This window comes from Aspergillus oryzae, chromosome 4 (assembly GCF_000184455.2).
Source record: "Aspergillus oryzae RIB40 DNA, chromosome 4".
Classification (NCBI taxonomy): domain Eukaryota; kingdom Fungi; phylum Ascomycota; class Eurotiomycetes; order Eurotiales; family Aspergillaceae; genus Aspergillus; species Aspergillus oryzae.
The window spans coordinates 2,891,037-2,909,415 of record NC_036438.1 but is presented as its reverse complement, the minus strand read 5'-3'; the positions used below and the strand labels follow the sequence as shown (position 1 = coordinate 2,909,415).

Sequence of the window (18,379 nt, the reverse complement as noted above, 5' to 3'; positions counted from 1 at the left end):
AGGCGAGCAATCGCCTGATTAGATACGGTTGTACTCCGTAAGGCAGAGCCAGCATTAGAGACCTAGGGTTTTTTATTACATTTTAGATTCAAAGAAACATGCTCAACACTCGGACTGAAATACTATTTGCGGGAAAGCTAAAAGTACTCATCTCCTGTACTCTCCTTGGCATTGGCTGGATGAGTTGCCATCTGCCGAACCTCGCCGATTAAACGCCAATCTTATAGCACGAAATGGTTTTTTTTTTTTTTTTTTTTTTCTTTTTTGTTTATTTCCCTCCCTCTCTTTTTGTGTATTTTTGGGTTACATGTATGCCATCCTTCGTATATAGAAATCCAAGTAGTCGTAGAAGTATCCGTTCAAAGTTCGGTCAGCTGGGGTGATCCTTCCGCCGGAGGTGATGAAAACCTGGTCTGCACATAAACCTTCTGCATACCTTTGTCTCGTCCCTCGAACGCCGCGTACAATTCCGGCATATTCTCCAGTGAGACACGGTGGGTTACCATGTCCAATGGATTAATCTCTTGCCGCCGTATGAGTTCCAAGAGGTGTTCCCAGTATTTCTGGACTGGTGCCTGGCCGTTGCCGATGAACCGGATACCAGTTTGCATGAGAGCACCAATGTTGAAGTGGTTCGTCTGTATAGCAATCAGTCAATGGCTGAAGACAAGGCTACAGAATACGGCGGTTTTACTTACGTAGCCAGCATAGACACCGGTTACACCGATTCGTCCAAATGGCCGGACAGCAGTGATCATCTCATTCAGAATTTCCGAGGTGTCCGTCTCCATTCCCAGGAGCATCTCGAAATAATGTGCCCATCCTTTAGCATACTCTCCTGCGGCACATTCTAGCGCCACATCTGGCCCTCCAGGTACAATCTTTTTTAGCTGGGAGGTGATCGATTCTCCTCTTGGTAGATTGCTGAAATCTATTGTCTCAAGCTTTGGTATCTTGCTCGTGACAAAATCCAACCTCCACGCTCCCTCTCCCCCGTCGATAAGGATGACACGAGTGGCCCCCTGGCTAAAGCTGTATTCCGCAGCCATCTGGCCGATTGGGCCTCCGCCCCAAATGGCTACAACATCGCCTTTCTTCACGCCCGTATCAACGACGCAATGATAGGCGGTTGCCAGGACATCCGAAAGGTAGAGACCTTTCTCATCTGGAACGTCCGCTGGGAGCTGCAGTAGATTAACATCGCCGTAAGGCACACGAACGTACTCTGCTTGACCTCCCGCGAAGCCTCCGGTGAAATGGCTATAACCGAACATCCCTAGGGTGACAAAGATAAGCTTCATCTAACTCAAGACTTTCGCATACAAGCAACGTACCTGCTGTCCGTTTACCGTACATCGCATTCGTAATGGAGTTTTCATTCGTCCGTTCACAGGCTGATGTCAATTGCTCCTTACAGTTTCTGCATTCTCCACAAGCAATTGGGAAAGCCGCAACAACGCGATCTCCAGCCTTGACCTTCTTTACAGTTGGTCCCACGCTTTCGACAACACCACAGAACTCATGGCCGAGAACATCGCCCTTCTCTAATTGGGGGATGACACCTAAAACAAAGGATGAGCCGGCACGTCCATCAATGGCTGCTCGAATGAATTCATACCATGGTATAGATGAAGGTCACTTCCACAGATTGTGCTACCAGTTACCTTGACTATCACATCGCCCTCATCCACAACTCTTGGTTTTGGCATCTCGACTGCTGGCTATTAGGCTGACCTTTTCTCGATTGTGCATCAGTACATACCGATTTGGACACTGTTCTTTCCCTGCCATGTCGTGGCCTTGATTTTCTCTCCCGTTTCCTGCCCATAAGCTCCCTTATTATAGTTACTCACATCGGTTGTGACGGTGGCATTATCATTATGTCCAACCACCTTTTCCACGATATTTGCAGCTTGGGATGCGGCCATTTTGAGCTATTGAATTAGTTAAAGCACTCTCAAATTAACTTACGGCTTCAATTATGGATGGTGCATGCGTGGATTAAAAGGTGATATTTCAATAGTGGTTGTTGAGTACATCATCAGGACTGACATCACTATGAATCGGCCTGGGGCAAAAATCTTGGAACGCCCAACCATAGTCATTCCCTGGGCTTCTCCAGTCTGGAGAGGACTGGGGTAATAATGATACATTCCAGTCATGGACCTTTTTAGAGCAATTTTTTGTTTTACATCATTTTCAAGCGTGAGTTTCACCTCGCTGCGGTGGGACTTAGCCTGAAGCTGATGACGCCATTTGCAAACCCACTCGAGACTGAGCGTTGTCGGTGAGAGAAATATTTGCTTGGGAAGGTGGGCTTCATGTATGATAGCCACCCGATCGTACAGAGTACAGAGATAAGTGGTGATGGATCAGAAAAGCGTTGCCAAAAAGGGATCCCTCTCCTATGCCCAAGAAGCTGTGCCGGTCATGTGAGCTGAGCAACTGGTCAATTCGGTGCGATCAACAAGACGAAAGGGGAAATCAGCCCAGTCGAGACCTAAACAGATGCATATCCGTATGTGTGTCTACCTGATACACCTTTTCCTATCTACCCATGCTTCGTGGCGATATCTATGTTGTTCTTCGGTTCCCGAGAGGGTCCTGTGCGGTCAGATGAGGGGGATCCTGTCCCTTTTAAGATTCCTTTAGCCCGTCTCTGGCGTTTGGGATATCTCAGGCTTCTGCTTACCATTTGAATTTGTTCAGCATCCTGTATTGATGAAGGGTTCATCTTGACCTCTCTCTCTTCTTCCGAGATCTCTGGCAGCCACGTGATACTTCACTGCACAAGTTCTACAATGAAACAACATCTCGATCGTATTCTCGACCATGTCCATACCCCGGAGAAACTCCGTCACCATCATCACCACGACCACCAGCAAGAGCATCAACCCCCAGTACAAGGTTGGTGAATTTCCGCTCGCATTTCTGTATTCTCAAGAAGAGAGATCAGACCAATTGGCTCTCTTCTATACTCGGTCCATATTGTACTCCTATGCTATCCTACACTGCAGTATCCCAAACCTAGTTTTTTTTTTTTTTTTTTTTTTTTTTTTTTTTTTTTTTTTTTTTTTTTTTTTTTTTTTTTTTTTTTTTTTTTTTGACTCGAAGTAACATCCTCCTCCTTTTGCGTTCAAGTGTTTCTTTCAAATCACGCGCATTGTTTGCAAAAACGGATGTACATCCAAGGCTTGTGTTTTTCAAATGTCAATGTTTGAAATTTGGCTGGAAATCTCATCATAAACTGGACCTATTTATATTTCTCATAAAGGCTAGGAGGCTTATCATACATTATCTTTTCGCTAGCAGTTCCACCCGTTGTTGCTCAACATGCGCCACAGGGCGTTCCCACGCCGCCTGGCTCGCATAATGTCTTCGCCCACTTCATCGTAAGAGAAAAGCTTCCTCGAAAAAGAGCGTGCTATACTGACGGATACTAGATCGGCAATGCGTACTACATGACGCCAGATCAGTGGGAGTTGGACATTATAGAGGCGCAGAAAGCCCACATTGATGGGTTTGCATTGAACATTGCACCGCAAGACCATCACACCGATCGAGCCCTCCAAGCAGCATATGATGCTGCTGAAAAGATTGGAAACTTTTCCCTGTTTATATCGTTTGACTACCTTTCCGGTGGGCCCTGGCCGGCAGATCGAGTTATCACTATCGTCAATTCGTATAAGAATCGAAAGGCGCAGTTCCACTACGAGGAGAAGCCACTGGTATCGACATTTGAAGGTGTCGGCAACGCTGGTGACTGGCCGAATATCAAGGCCGCTACAGGTTGTTTATTTATCCCCTGCTGGACAAGTATGGGACCAGCTGGTATACGCAATGTTTTAAATGATATCGATGGTGCTTTTAGCTGGGATGCTTGGCCAGTTGGTGCAGAAGACAAGAAGGTGACAAACGACCTGGAATGGATGAAAGCTCTCTCAGGTAAACCATATATGATGCCCGTCGCTCCCTGGTTCTACACGAACCTCCCTCAATGGGGAAAGAATTGGCTCTGGCGTGGAGATGATTTATGGCACTATCGCTGGAAGCAGGTCATTGAATTGCAACCGCCTCTTGTCCAGGTATGGTCACCCTTAATGATTGTCTGAGATTTCCATAGACTTATATTTACCAGATCTTGAGTTGGAACGACTATGGAGAGACGCATTACATCGGCCCAGTCTACGAGGCTGGAGTGCCTGAAGGGGCTTCGCGATATATCGCTAATCACCCTCACGATGCATGGCGAACTTTTCTGCCTCATTATATTGACGGGTACAGACGGAACATCGCGAACCACCACAGTAACCCAGCCAGAACTTCCCTCCACCAAAAGCATCCCATATCCTATGCAGAAAAGATTGTATATTGGTATCGATTGAACCCCGGGCAGTCGGGTAGCGCCGACGGCACAACCGGTAACAACCCAGGCATAGGTCAACCAGAAATGAAACCCCATGAACTCTCTCAGGACAAGGTGTTCGTTAGCGCATTCGTCACTGAGCCTAGCGAGGTCCATGTCCAAATTGGGCCAGGTCCACATTCTGTTCTTGATGCCGCCGCACCTGGTCTCAATCATGGATCTTTCTCCTTCAAGGGGCAGACAGGACCTGTCAGAATCTCTATCGTGCGAGGTAACCGGGAGATTGTAGCAACCACCGGGCCAGCGATTACTGAGCAATGTGCGGGTGGCGTTGTAGATTGGAATGCGTATGTTGGTTCAAGCAGTTAAAGGATGATAAGGTGTATTCAACCACTGCAGGCTAGATACAACATGTACGCTTCTTGGCGTCGATTTTTTTGCGTGACACTGTTTTATACTCTTCTTCATGAATTCCCCATCATATCAAGATATTTCCAATGTAGATGAATACTACCACAGTACTCCGTAAAGTAGTAGAAAGCATGCATCCAATTGCATCATTTATTGAGCATGTGACGTAGAACTGCCGTCTTGGCGGATCAGCGTGCCTGAGGTTGGTTTTTGGTTCCTGAATATGGTTTATCAGCTTCCCCGATAAGGCGTGACCGCAATTAGCTCCACCTCAGCTGCTCTCTCCTCCTTCTCACTCTTCTAGACCCTCCCCTACTCCTTGCCTCCTCCTTTCCTTTAGTACCAATCCTCTTAAACCGCATTCCGACAAGATATCTAGCCTTTAAACTAAGAAATTTTCCAACTCCTAGCCTTCGACATGACCAAAAGGAGTGTCCTTGATCTCCGTGATTCTGCCATGGCTTATCGCCTGTCGGCCCAGCTTCCTGAGCCCTCCCCAGCCACCATTGCAACCCCAGTGGCGAGGAGTGGCCCCTTCGCCCCGGAAGATTACACGAAACCATACTGCGAATTCATGACAGCAAACCCCACGATCTTTCACGCCGTTGATGGTTTCACCAGGCAGCTCGAAAGCCAGGGATACAAGCGCCTTCCCGAGCGCGAGACGTGGAACTCCAAGTTAGAGAAGGGTGGGAAGTACTACGTCACTCGGAATGGTAGTGCTTTCATCTCATTCTCAATTGGAAGAGATTATAAAAGTGGCAATGGAATGGCCATTGTTGCAGGTCATATCGATGCACTCACCGCCAAATTGAAGCCCGTGTCCAAGCTGCCCAACAAGGCTGGCTTTTCCCAGCTCGGAGTTGCGCCCTACGCAGGCGCTCTGAGTGACACATGGTGGGACCGCGATCTCTCAATAGGTGGCCGTGTTCTGGTCCAAGACTCCAACACCGGGAAAGTCGAGTCCAAATTAGTCAAATTGGACTGGCCCATTGCTCGGATCCCAACCCTGGCACCTCATTTCGGGGCTCCCTCGCAAGGCCCCTTCAACAAAGAGACTCAGATGGTGCCTATAATTGGCGTTGATAACTCCGATCTTTTCCAGCAGCAAGCCCCATCCAAGATAGATCAAGACAACGGGATCAAACCTGGTACATTTGCAGCCACGCAACCGGAAAAGCTTGTCAAAGTCATATCCAAGGAGCTTGGTATCACAGACTACAGCTCGATTATAAGCTGGGAGCTGGAGCTGTATGACAGTCAACCAGCACAAGTTGGTGGCCTGGACAAGGACCTGATTTTTGCTGGTCGCATTGACGATAAGCTCTGCTGCTATGCCGCTCAGGAAGCTCTGCTTGCCTCATCCGACAGTACTTCAACTAGCTCTATCAAGATGGTCGGTATGTTTGATGACGAGGAAATTGGAAGCCTGCTTCGCCAGGGAGCTCGATCCAACTTCATGAGCAGTGTCATAGAGCGTATTACGGAAGCCTTCTCACCCAATTACGGTCCTAACGTGCTGTCTCAAACTGTGGCGAACAGCTTCTTCGTGTCTTCGGACGTCATCCATGCGGTCAATCCGAACTTCCTTGGTGTCTATCTTGAGAACCATGCTCCCCGTCTGAACGTCGGTGTGGCCGTCTCGGCTGACTCTAACGGCCATATGACAACAGACAGTGTGAGCTACGGATTCATCAAGCGTGTCGCTGATCGATGTGGCTCGACCTTGCAGGTCTTCCAGATTCGTAATGACTCCCGTAGTGGCGGGACTATTGGACCCATGACCAGTTCTCGCATTGGCATGAGGGCCATTGACGTGGGGATCCCGCAGTTGAGTATGCACAGTATCCGTGCGACTACCGGTAGTTTGGATCCGGGATTGGGTGTGAAGCTGTTCAAGGGCTTTTTCGACTATTTCGAGGAGGTGGACAAGGAATTTGCAGATTTCTGATGCGCTCCTCTGGAATACTAGGAAATGTTTCCATCGATAAGTATGCACTATCTGGGATTCCGATGTTGGATCTGTAATACCTATATCTATATATATATTCTATAGAACTGTTCAGTTTCCAAAGCAATGTCTCAGGATACATGTATTCTTCTTTGTTCTACTCACCTCGAATAGTTCTCTGCGCAGTTCATTGCAAATTCAGGACATGTTTTGGATGTTGCTCGGTAATCTATTAAGGATTTGGTAAACTTGTATATATACAAAAGGAACAAGATAGAGCAACACACGGCTAAGAAGAGACTCAATAGAGTATAAAGAAGAGCAAACGACGTGAAAGCGCCTGCGACGAAAAAGAGTAATCGTAAGGGGAAAGAAGAAAACAAAAAACACAAACGAATGGGATATCTCTATTAAAATGCCCCCTTCTCACGTGGAGAATGAAGTCTCACTATCTCCCCAGAGCAGCTTCACAAAAGCCCTATCATCGTGAAATGGATGACCCAACAGCGGTCCGCACCCTTTCCGAAGCATCTTCCATACTCTTCGTTTCCTTCAGCACGAGCTTCTCCTTGCCGTGAATGTCCGCCTCGGGGACAAGGGTCAGAACCCTATCCGAATCAGCACAGTGACTTCCGAATTCGAGATCATCCATCGCCGTGATGGTGGTTGAGACTGTTCCTGTTCCTGCACCACCGCCCCAGTATGTCGGGGGTCGTCCGTGCGAGAATCGTCTGTTGCCGTAGCTCCGGTTGTAGCTTCGGTTACGGCTGCTTAGGGTCGATAAGAGATGGGGCACGATGCGGGATACGAGAGGTCGAAGTGTGGGGAGGCAGGCGCAGATGATCCCTACGTTGCATTCGATGGCGGACCAGGAGGCGGCGCCGACGTTGTCAACTAGTATTTTTTATTTTTGTTAGGATTGATGCCCTCCTCGGTTTCTGTGCAGTGGCTTTGTGGGAGACGTACAGGTTGGATCTGTGGAATCGGAGATCTTTTTGAGGGCGACCAGACGACAGATGCTGGTGATGCATACACTAGGACAGCTTGTTAAATATGGCCGATAAGGGTACCGATGAGAGAAGATAGGTGGGCTTACAATCCGCCCAATGCAAAAACTGTGATCAACGCGATCTTCTGTCTCTTAGGAAGATCTAGTTTCGCTAGAGCCGGGATAGGAATGATCAGAATTACGAGATCGGTGGTGATATGCATTGAGGCATTTGAGAACCACAGTCCTTTGTCGTCCAAGCAGTACCCTTCCAGGGTCTTGTCCCAGAACTTTGCCACAGGGATGCAATTGAGAAAGCCACTCAGAACTGCCCAGGATCCATAGATGCCGAGTATACCTAACATGACCCACGTGATGAGACGCATGCGTCTGGTAGGGAAGACGCGGAAGTACTGCAAAAGGATAGAAGCTTTGGCGCATAGAAGTGCGGCATTGTAGAATGGGATGGTAATCCAGAACGCCTGGATAGATGTCAGTCATGTTAGTCTTGACGTGCTGCAGTTGTTGAAGGCTGCAACTCTGCCTATACTCATTTTCATTTGTTTAAGGAGGATGGGTGGTGGGATATCAGCGCCATGCATACCCATTCCGTTCAAGGCTTCTATGATATAAAAGGCCATGAAGACATAGGAGAATGTCTGGATCGGCACATTAGCGCTGAGAAACCGTGTGTGGGTGCCAACCAGACCATAGTGATAGCTTACCAGAGCGAGCATGACCATATAATCGTTCGACTCCATGCGCTTCATGATGCCGGCACGCGTGTAAACTCGGGCAAAAACGAAGATGGTTGCTAAGCTGGTGAATGCAATGCTGATTGCCATTCCACTCTTGCCTCCACTAGAAAGGTATGACCTGTCGTCACCCCGCGGGTGCATGATGTGTTGAAGGCTCGTACTCATAGTAGCAATCCACAAAAGAACAGTATCTTTACAGCTTTGCGTCTGCAGGGGAAAAAAGAAAAAAGAAAAAAAATAATAACAAAGCCCCGTCACGATTAGAATCTCAATATATATCTGGAAGGGTAGCAGTTCGTGTGATAACCGAAGTCACTCAACCATAGCACAGGCCGCAATGGCCCTCATGTACGCCGTAGTACTCGGTGGTACATTCAAGAGGGGAACTCCCACGGGCAGCTAGCTGAGGAATGAGTTGAAATATAAACGTCACTCGAGACCCAGAAACGGCCAGGATTCATGAGGGATAGACCCAGATAAAGCACCTTGTCCATGAAGATCCTCCTTGTCTCATTTGCTTCTCCAGGTTTGCGGGTCTGACGCTAAGGCAATGACAGGGACTAGGGCTAAAGTCTCATGAGGACAAAGGAGAGACGATGGGAAAAGTAAGGGAGAGATCGAATAAGCTAATCATAGGAGGCATTGACTGTAGTAGCTTTTGACGTTTAGCACGTCGATAGATAGAGTTTTGCTTTTCCCTTTTTTTTTTTTTTTTTTTTCTTTTTCTTCTTCTTCTTTCTTTCATTTTGATTTGATTTGATTTTGCTTTCCATGGCTTGAAGCCTTGAACTGGATTGTGGAGCTAAGGAGGGCCCCTGCGACATAAGGATAGCGGCGAGTTCCAGCCCTTTGGACTCGAACCCGAGAATGGATTCAAATGATCGACAGTGACAGTAGCAACTAGTCCAGGAAATAACCCGGTCCAGTCAGAAAGGACGAAGGATAACGGATCGGCGACGTATCCAAACCTTCCAGAAATGTTCAGCGCTGCACATATGCAGTGACAGCCATGATTTGTGCAGACAGAGGTACTTTGTAACTCGATCTTAACCTACGCACGAACAAAAAAAGTAGTCACAGCTGTATGTCTGACAGGTTTCTGTCGTGATGTATACAGCGAGCTCCGCCCAGGCCTGAGGGTAGGTAGTACGATCGTGGCGACGAACAGGATTCATGCCCTAGGGGGCTGCATCCGGAACTGTCAGGGATAATTTCCTCCCGGCGCACAGCCCAAGCAGACTGCAGTTTTATTTATTTATTTGATTTTTTTTTTATTACCCTTTTCTTTCCTGGCGAATTCTTCCAAGCTTCACACACTCTAATTTACACAAGATCGTTCCTGACATCACTGTTCCTCTCGCCCTGGAAAAGGAGTATCTGGTTAGGGTGAGGCTATACTTGGTAGGGTCTTCGAGCAAGGGATGCATGTATACCCTTTCTTTATACCCCCTGGACCCAGGAGAGCTCAACGGCTCTGATTATGCTTTCTATCGTTTTGAGAAGTCCCGGTGAGAGACGCACAACTTAAAAGGAACTCGGCCGGACCAGTTCGGGAGAATACGATAAGTCAAATTCCCTGGTATGGTCTTTGAAAGGGACGGGGTTTCCGCGAGTGACATAGCCACATTGAATAACGCACATGCAGGGGGGTGGAAAGTACCGTACAGCTGGATCTTAACTTCCATATGCAGATGCACGGATAGTCAGAATTAGTCGCCATGCGATTATCGTGTCGTTGGTACGATGGGACGGTGGTGGCCCGTGAGTGTGGAGTGTGCGTCAATGGAGTTGATACCTCACAAATCTCCCCCACACCACAATACTAAAACGAAGATTTTTCACAATAATATCGTTTCGTCATGAGAGATTTATTCGCAATAATCGACTGCTGAGTTTGCCGTCTGTTGTCTCTCGCTTTTATGGACGCGGTTGCGTAGTATCCCTCCTAGTTCGGATTGCAGCTTTGGGCACAACAGTTCGAGTCCGAAGATGATGGCGTCAACTCTACTGGGCTAAGAGACCCCTATGATTGGAGGCTTCTAGCGAAACGCCTCGTCTTTTTCAGGTAAGCGTTGGGCTCATTGAACTTAACGTCGAGGTACGTTGACACTGTCGATCTAGATTTGCTTTATTAGAACTTCAGCGTGGTTTTACTCGTGGTACCGAGAATAATGGGCTACTAATATGCTTAAGCTTGCACTAAAGATTTTGACATTTACTATTGAAGTAAAAGCCAGTCACAGCCATTAGTTCAGAGCCATCGATAGCTGGGATACTATTGCCTCTCATTATTCCATCCCCAGTAGCACATGTGAGATGTTTGCCCTAATGGATATGGATTGGCTTAACCTTATCGACAGGGTAGGGCACACCAAAAAAGATTGACGAAGCTACGAAATCCCATGTGGGTGCCTAGTATATCCTAGTAGTATGGGATATAGAAGAATATGATAATGCAGTGGAATTAATATGTCACATAACTCCATCTGCAGGAGTCTGTGCGAGACTGCAAGAGGCACCCGGTTGCCTGGTCTGGCTATTTATATATCCAATTGCAGCTTGATATTGTGATCATTATTTTTGTTCTTTTCTTCCCCCCTCCCTTGATATAATGAGTGAATCATTTTTTATGTGGATCAAACCAAGCAATTCTTAGCCAGGTCGCTGAAGAATCTGCACGTTGACATAATCGTCTCCTTTCTCTTCCTTTCTGTTTCGCGTCACCAACTCCAATCCAGTAGCGTTAGCTATGAGCATCATAGCACCCACCACCGATTCTTGCCAAAAATCCAACCCTTCAGGAGGCTCGTTCTTCCCCAATGCAGTTGAAATTGCATCGGGCCATCTTCCTTGTCCTTTTTGGGATGTTATTTCTGCTGTGCTACGTAAAGTACTACCGTACCTTCGTAGACCATGCAAGACCAATGGTCCTAGTAGCGCAACGACATGGATGTATATTCATGTACAACTAAGGATGCAGGATGCATTACTACCTATGGCCTGACCTTGGAGACCTTGTTATCGGTTGGTCCCTGGTAATTTCTTTTCTTGTCCTCTCTTCCCTCCCCTTTTCTCGACCATTAGGTAGCAACCCATCCAAGTGTTGTAACATAGAAGTATCCATGGACCACGCAAATATATGCTGAAGAAAGCGTTGATGGGTGCCCAGGTGGCACGAGTTGCCATACGGTATGTACTGTACCCTGGCAACTCGGATTATGCTCTATTCTCTGAAGGACACGATCTTCCAATGCGTACCATCAGTTGCCGAAAGACTGAGAGATGTTTCCGCTGTTCGGTTCATAGTCCCATCCCGGCATCGTGCCGTGGACTTTTTACATGTATGCCCGCATTGAAGCATAACGCATAGACTCTATTGATTGCTTATCCCGCAGGACTATAGATCTGGATCGTCAAAACTTGGGATTGCTTTTGAATTGGATTTTGTCGCCTTTAGGCCATCCGGCATCCGGATTGCAGGTATGCCTATACATCCACACCACTGAGGCAGTACAGAACGGCTAAGGGAGAGCAGTTCTTTGCTGGTCTGATATGATGTAGGCCTCTGTTTCGTCCTGAAATTGTACCCTTAACAAGGCGAGCGATTAGGTCCATGACTTCGTCAACTGCATATATTGATTGTATGGCATGATATCGACATTACTTGGTGGGCCAAGCCTTCGATCGCCGATGGGTATGGGAAGCGCAATTCATGAGAACGTGGTCGATTGCTTCGCAAGAGAGAAATAGAGAAGGGGGGAGGTGGGGAAAAAGAAACAGGGAAACAAAAATAAAATAAAATAAAATAAAAAAAGTAAAAATTAAAAATTAAAGATACTTTGCCCCGTTGGCTAGACTCGCTACGTCCTGCCCTATTCTTTTTTTCCGCATGCAGATCGAGGCATTATCTAGATTGTTTGTTACTGGCGCGCGCTATGGAGAAGGTTACATATAGTCGACGCCAATTACGAGGATCACCGGTGACCATAGTACGTTAGTGTTCGCCATTTTATGGACATAGTTACATTCCGAGGTTGGATCTATAAGTACTTTTGAGTCTTGGGGATACACAGTGTCAACTGTAACTAAACGGATACAGCCTCTTTTTCTACCTGTCAATTTCTCCCGTCATCACTGATCGATTGCATGTTCGCTGAAGACTCGGAGATTCCTTGCCGGGATTTTTCCAGGATACCAGCTTGGCCATGGATCGATCAGCCCACCGAACGGTCCAGATCGAATGTCAACCAGAATAAAGATCCCGGTCGTACTTTCTCTTTGTTGACATGGTCGATCACGTCCCATCAGGTCGAAGCTAATTCACATACCTGGTGATCTTAGGACGAGCTTAACGGTTGAGCCGATAGACGGTTAATCTGAGTTTCGCTACTCAGAACTTGTACCGGGTCGAGTACTGGTACTAGTACAAGCCATAGTATCCTGTTGGTGCTTTCATGCAACTGGGCTTTCTTTGTTGCGCAACATCGTGAGTCGTGACCGTCCCCCGTGACATGTCAAGTATGGCGGTATGGTGATGAATGATCCATGTCTCAAGCTTGCATGATGCATTATCTCCGAAGGATTATTTTCCTGCAGAGATTTGTACGAGTTCAGCTCTCATTTATTTGAATTATATTTTTTGAAAACTTGTTTGTGTCTTTTTCTGAGGCCAGCGGATATGCATGTTCGTAATCTATCGACCTGTACCTATGTATATGTGCATCAGAACTCAATGTTTTGGTAAAAGTCGTACTAGTACAGTACATACCTACTAGTTGTACTAACCTACTAGTTGTACTAGTACCAACTAGGTACTGGTGTTGGGTAGGTACTGTACCGTATTTGGCGGATCCAATGATTTGTCGGCCACTGATAAGCCCGCGCTAAGATAAGGATAGCGCACAGACCAGCTAAAATTCCAGCGAAATCACCCATTTTGGCGGGCACCGTTTGAGACCAACTGACCACAACGTCCTACAGATTTCGTTCGCACGTGCTATTTTCTCCGTCGCTGGAAGACTAGTACATCAGAATCACCAAACATGGCGGATACGACATCGCCGCCCAAGCCCGTCCACACCATCGTCCTTGATGCTGGCCCTATTCTGAAGAATACCCCGCCGTTATCCACCCTTCTCGCACAATGCGAGGAACTTCTCATTACTCCATCGGTGGTCAGTGAAATTCGCGATCCCGATGCCCGTCTCAGAGTTGAAACGATGTATCTGCCATTCTTAAAGCAACGGACTCCGACCCCGAAGAGCGTCAGTGTATTGAGCGAATTCGCCAAGAAGACTGGCGATAGGGCCGTTCTGAGTAGAACTGATATTGAGGTTCTGGCGCTTGCATATGAAGTAGAATGTGAAAGAAACGGTGGCGATTGGCGGCTGCGCAGCGTCCCCGGACAGAAACAGGTGAATGGCAAGCCACCCGTTAAGGAGGAAGAAAAAAAGCCCGAGACGGCGGATGAGTCTGGCCAGATTGAGGAGAAGGTCGAAAATCCCGAAGTTGATGCGGTTGCGGAGGATCTGAAGAACACGGCTTTAGAGAAACCGGACGAGAAGTCACAGGATGGAGTCACCGCTGCCGCAGAAACCAAGCCAGTCGAACAATCAACCCCTCAAGAGCCTCAGGAAGAGGACGACGAAGCCGCTGACTCGGACGGCGGAGAATGGATCACCCCTTCAAATCTGAAGAAGAAGCAAGCCCGCGACGAGGGTATCTCTGCGTCGGCGACACCGGAGCCCAAGGTTATGCAAGTCGCGACGATGACGACTGATTTTGCGGTAAGCGCATCCCATTCCCCATGTATGTCACCTATACGTCGTGGCTGACTATGATTTAGTGCCAAAACGTGTTACTCCAGATGAACCTGAACCTACTGTCAACGACAACCTTGCAGAGAATTCGCCATCTTAAGTCCTTCATTAAACGCTGTCACGCTTGTTTCTTCACGACCAAGGACATGAACAAGCAGTTCTGCCCGCGCTGCGGAAAAGACACCCTTACTCGTGTCTCTTGCACTACCGATGCCAATGGGCAGTTCAAGATGCATCTGAAGAAAAACATGCAATGGAACAACCGAGGAAACGTATTCAGTATTCCCAAGCCCACCCATGGAAGCTCTAGTGGGAAGTGGAAAGGAGGCGGAGGTAAAGGTGGCTGGGGAACCGAACTCGTTCTCGCCGAAGACCAAAAAGAATATGTCAGAGCTACCGCCGAAGAAAGCCGAAGACTTCGGAAGGAACGGGATCTTATGGACGAGGACTATCTCCCCGGAATCCTGACTGGAGAGCGAAGCAAGCATGGTGGTCGGATCAAAGTTGGCGCTGGTAGGAATGTGAATTCGAGGAAGCGGTAATCATGCTTCGCTGTCCTTTTTGCATGGATATTGGATTGGAGTTTGGCAAAAACAAAAGTTCTACGACTACTTGTCTTTTCCTACACGGCATGGGTTATGACGATGGCCGATTTGTGACGGTCCATAGAGCACATAGGGCATATATAAGGGTATAGATAAAAGTGGATCTTCTCTATACGAGAGGCCGGACTATTATGACCGAATATGGGCAATACTTTTGGAAATCCCTCATGCAAGTGGTAGGTATTGAAGAGGCCCCCCGAAAACGTCTCATATAGATGTCCGCACGTAACACCATTCGCCAAAAGAACATGATTTCCAAACAGCACCTATAAAACAACCTAATTTATCCCATGATTCCGCGCTCTACAGCTCGGAGGTTTGCAAATCTGACAAAAGAGAAGTTAGTCGTTGGTCAAAGCTAACCCTTAGGAGCGAGGGTTTTCATACCCTTCTGCTGGGTCAGGAGGAGACCAAATCTCTTCTTCAAGGTCACACGGTGGCGAGAGTACTTGTCATCGGGCGAGAAGCTTTCCTATTGTTAACCACAATATCTCCGATATCGATCGAATGAACCCTTACCGAGCAGGATGAGCGCTCTTGGTAACCTTTCCCTCAGGGGTAACCTTCTTCAGGGTATACACCCGCTTTCCCTCAGCGTCCAGAGTGTACTATTAAAGATCGTATTAGTTCCTGCTACTCGTGCCCGAGCTCCAATGATCATCTATTGTAGGGTGGTGTAGAGGCGTTGCATTTGTGGGAACGTACCATAAGATGCATCCTAGTGAAACAATGGTCAGCGATGTTCATGCCAGTCGAATTTTGCAAAACTTAACTTACTTGAATAGAGTTGTTTAATCGGTTACTGGCGAGGAAGTACAGGTTCTGAAAGGATTTCACTGCCCGTGAAGTCCTCCCGCAATCACCAAAACCCAATTTTTTTTTGCCAAACTTGATGCGCACGGGCCACGCATAATGCTTAGTCACCCTAGCCTTTATTAGGCGGTTCCAGAAATTTTTCTTTTCTCTTCTGCAATCCACCAGTTTTGACGTTAGGGCAAAAACAAGAGAATTGGGATGATAATGAACATCCATCGTGACGTCGCAGTATGACGATGTTTGGATATCTCTTGCTACTTGTCTATTGTATTTAGTTATTCACGGCTCTTGGTAACAACCTGTCCGTGACTGCGTCACAGGCTGCGAGCACCCAGAAAAAAAAAAGTTTTTCTGGTAAGCAAATGCAACCTGAGTCAGAAGGAAGACTTGTAGTTGATCTCCGGTGATGACACCAATATACCTAAACCTAGGCAATGGCACCTTGATTTCTTCGCTGTTGTCGATGAAGTGGTTTAATTGACTACAACGGTATCTGAGGAGAACAACCAACGTCGAATCTTTTGCATCGTCTCGTAAAGAAGAGTTCCATGCTGACTCTTCCCTTATGTAGTATACTATCAATACAACTCTTTTTTCTTTGACATTAGTTATGGCTTCTCAATCCACTGCCCCCGAGGCTGCAGCTGCCGCTGTGAAGTCCGAGTCTACAAACAATAATGCCTCCCAAGGTCGTCCTGGCCGGTTCTCTAGGCCCAATTACAGACAAATTCACCGTTTCCCTCTTCCTCTCAGTGTGCATCCTCTTCCTCCTTTAATACCACATAACCCTCTGTCCATCGTCAGCGTGCTACTCTCGTATTTGACATACTTGATTGCTCCCCCACACGATGAAGTCTACTCGGCCTACTTTGATTCCGAGACATCATCCGTTCATGTTACAGATGCCAAAGCTATCCGAGCATTGTGGGAGATGGGCTTCTTCGGTAAAGGAAGTTTGAGTCGAAGCGAGCCTAGTTGGATGGAACGGGAGAAGAAGAGGAGAGGATTACTCGGTGGTGTTACAAGTGAAGAGGTTACGCGTCAGCGAAGAACCGAGCGTCGTGAGTTGAAATTAGAGAGAGCAAGGATGGAAAAACTAGCTATCGAACAGAGACTCATGGCGGAAGCTGCCGCGAGGGAAGCCGGCAACACATCGATTGATCAGTCGGCTTTGCCACCATCCGCAGATGGTGTCACTAGTAGTATACCTCCTGCTACAGAGAAGTTTTCCCTGAGGAAGGCTAGGGAGGCTAAATTGTCTGAGTCACAACGACCGGTAGCACAAACGGAGGGAGCAGATACCCCCAACGCCCCTGATATCTCTCCCTCCAACGGGAGCAAAACTGTACGGTTCTCTTCAGTTGTTCAGGCAAAGGAGTTAGTTTCCGATTCGAGTGTCGTGCGTGCGCCCGATCCGGCAGTTGATGAGCAGGGAACGGAGGATGAGCCTTCATTGAAGAATGAAGAACACCTTCAACTGTCTAACGAGGAGGCTTTCTTTCTGGTATACGGTCTTGGCGCTCTACAGATCGTCGATGGCAAACGAAATGCCGTTTTGTCCCCCCCTTCTTTACTGTCTCGGTTCTGTCAGCATTCATACTGCCCTCCTCGTGGTCTTTCATCCAATTTAGAACCGGACGATCCTTTCATGATATCCTACATTGTGTATCACCACTTTCGGTCTCTTGGATGGGTTGTGCGCTCCGGAGTGAAATTCGGAGTGGACTACCTCCTCTACAATCGCGGGCCTGTCTTCTCGCATGCAGAGTTTGCAGTTGTGATCATACCATCATTTGAGCACCCTTACTGGTCCGAGACCGAGGAGAGGAAGGCTCATTGTGCTAGGAAACAGGCGCGCAGCTGGTGGTGGCTCCATTGCGTTAACCGAGTGCAAGCTCAGGTGAAGAAGAGCCTAGTGGTCTGCTACGTGGATGTCCCACCGCCTTTGTTCGGAGAAGCCAATGCTCCGTCAGAGGATATCGGCGCTCTTCTTGCCCGTTATACAGTACGAGAGATGTTGATCAGGCGATGGGTGCCAAACCGGACTCGGGACTAGTGTGGTGTCCTCTTTTGTTTTCCATGTATTCTACAAGCTATCTATCTTCGGTTCTATCTGAGAATGACCGGTTTTCCTCGTCCGGACGGTAACCGGAGGCACTTGCTAGCGGCCTGTAACCTACTCCGTATGTAAATCAATATCCACTGATATCCGCCATGTACGTCAATGTGAACGCCAATAAAAATCCTTTGAGTGACCCCAAGTCGACCTAGTCCTATAACGGTATTATTACTTGATCACGTGAGAGACGCGTTTCGCGCTCCTTTGGTTCCGGAGGTCGAGAACAACCTGTTACGAGTATTACCTAGGCATGTGAAGGCGAGGGGTGTATTTAAAGACTTTGGACGATGAATTATCGACAATTCCATGTCTAATAATCTACCGGTTAAAGGGATTATGGAGACCCAGGATGACAGTATCGATATCCCACTGTTGCAACGCGTCGCGTTGGGACGAGTGAGTGGTCACACTGGTGGCGCTGTGATCTCGATTGCTCTAACACCAATCATCTGCTAGGAACCTGCACAATCCCAGTCGTTAATACCTGGTTCCGAACTTCTCAAGATTATCCCCCATCACAACGTCGTCGAAGAGCACTACTCTCAG

The 18,379-nt window shown here is 47.6% G+C and overlaps 5 protein-coding genes across 5 annotated transcripts; 3 read left to right on the top strand and 2 right to left on the bottom strand.

Moving 5' to 3' along the window:
• Positions 1 to 359: 359 nt before the first annotated feature.
• On the bottom strand, positions 360 to 1,928 carry AO090102000598 (zinc-dependent alcohol dehydrogenase; the record flags this gene model as incomplete). The annotated part of the gene is made up of 5 exons (XM_001822696.3): positions 360 to 638; positions 699 to 1,276; positions 1,335 to 1,562; positions 1,619 to 1,714; positions 1,763 to 1,928. 5 exons carry the CDS (start codon positions 1,926 to 1,928, stop codon positions 360 to 362), a joined length of 1,347 nt encoding a protein of 448 aa, XP_001822748.1.
• A 2,522-nt stretch (positions 1,929 to 4,450) lies between these two features.
• AO090102000599 (uncharacterized protein) lies at positions 4,451 to 6,728 on the top strand (the record flags this gene model as incomplete). Its single annotated transcript, XM_023236753.1, has 2 exons — positions 4,451 to 4,538; positions 5,188 to 6,728. 2 exons carry the CDS (start codon positions 4,451 to 4,453, stop codon positions 6,726 to 6,728), a joined length of 1,629 nt encoding a protein of 542 aa, XP_023091881.1.
• Positions 6,729 to 7,209: 481 nt separating this feature from the next.
• On the bottom strand, positions 7,210 to 8,102 carry AO090102000600 (uncharacterized protein; the record flags this gene model as incomplete). The annotated part of the gene is made up of 3 exons (XM_001822698.3): positions 7,210 to 7,622; positions 7,695 to 7,762; positions 7,825 to 8,102. The coding sequence occupies 3 exons, from the start codon at positions 8,100 to 8,102 to the stop codon at positions 7,210 to 7,212; spliced, it is 759 nt and encodes a 252-aa protein (XP_001822750.3).
• Positions 8,103 to 13,516: 5,414 nt separating this feature from the next.
• Positions 13,517 to 14,835, top strand: AO090102000602 (rRNA-binding endoribonuclease; the record flags this gene model as incomplete). The annotated part of the gene is made up of 2 exons (XM_001822699.3): positions 13,517 to 14,260; positions 14,320 to 14,835. 2 exons carry the CDS (start codon positions 13,517 to 13,519, stop codon positions 14,833 to 14,835), a joined length of 1,260 nt encoding a protein of 419 aa, XP_001822751.1.
• Positions 14,836 to 16,324: 1,489 nt separating this feature from the next.
• sen2 (tRNA splicing endonuclease subunit SEN2) lies at positions 16,325 to 17,770 on the top strand (the record flags this gene model as incomplete). Its single annotated transcript, XM_023236751.1, has 2 exons — positions 16,325 to 17,059; positions 17,174 to 17,770. 2 exons carry the CDS (start codon positions 16,325 to 16,327, stop codon positions 17,768 to 17,770), a joined length of 1,332 nt encoding a protein of 443 aa, XP_023091882.1.
• Between the last annotated feature and the right edge of the window lie 609 nt (positions 17,771 to 18,379).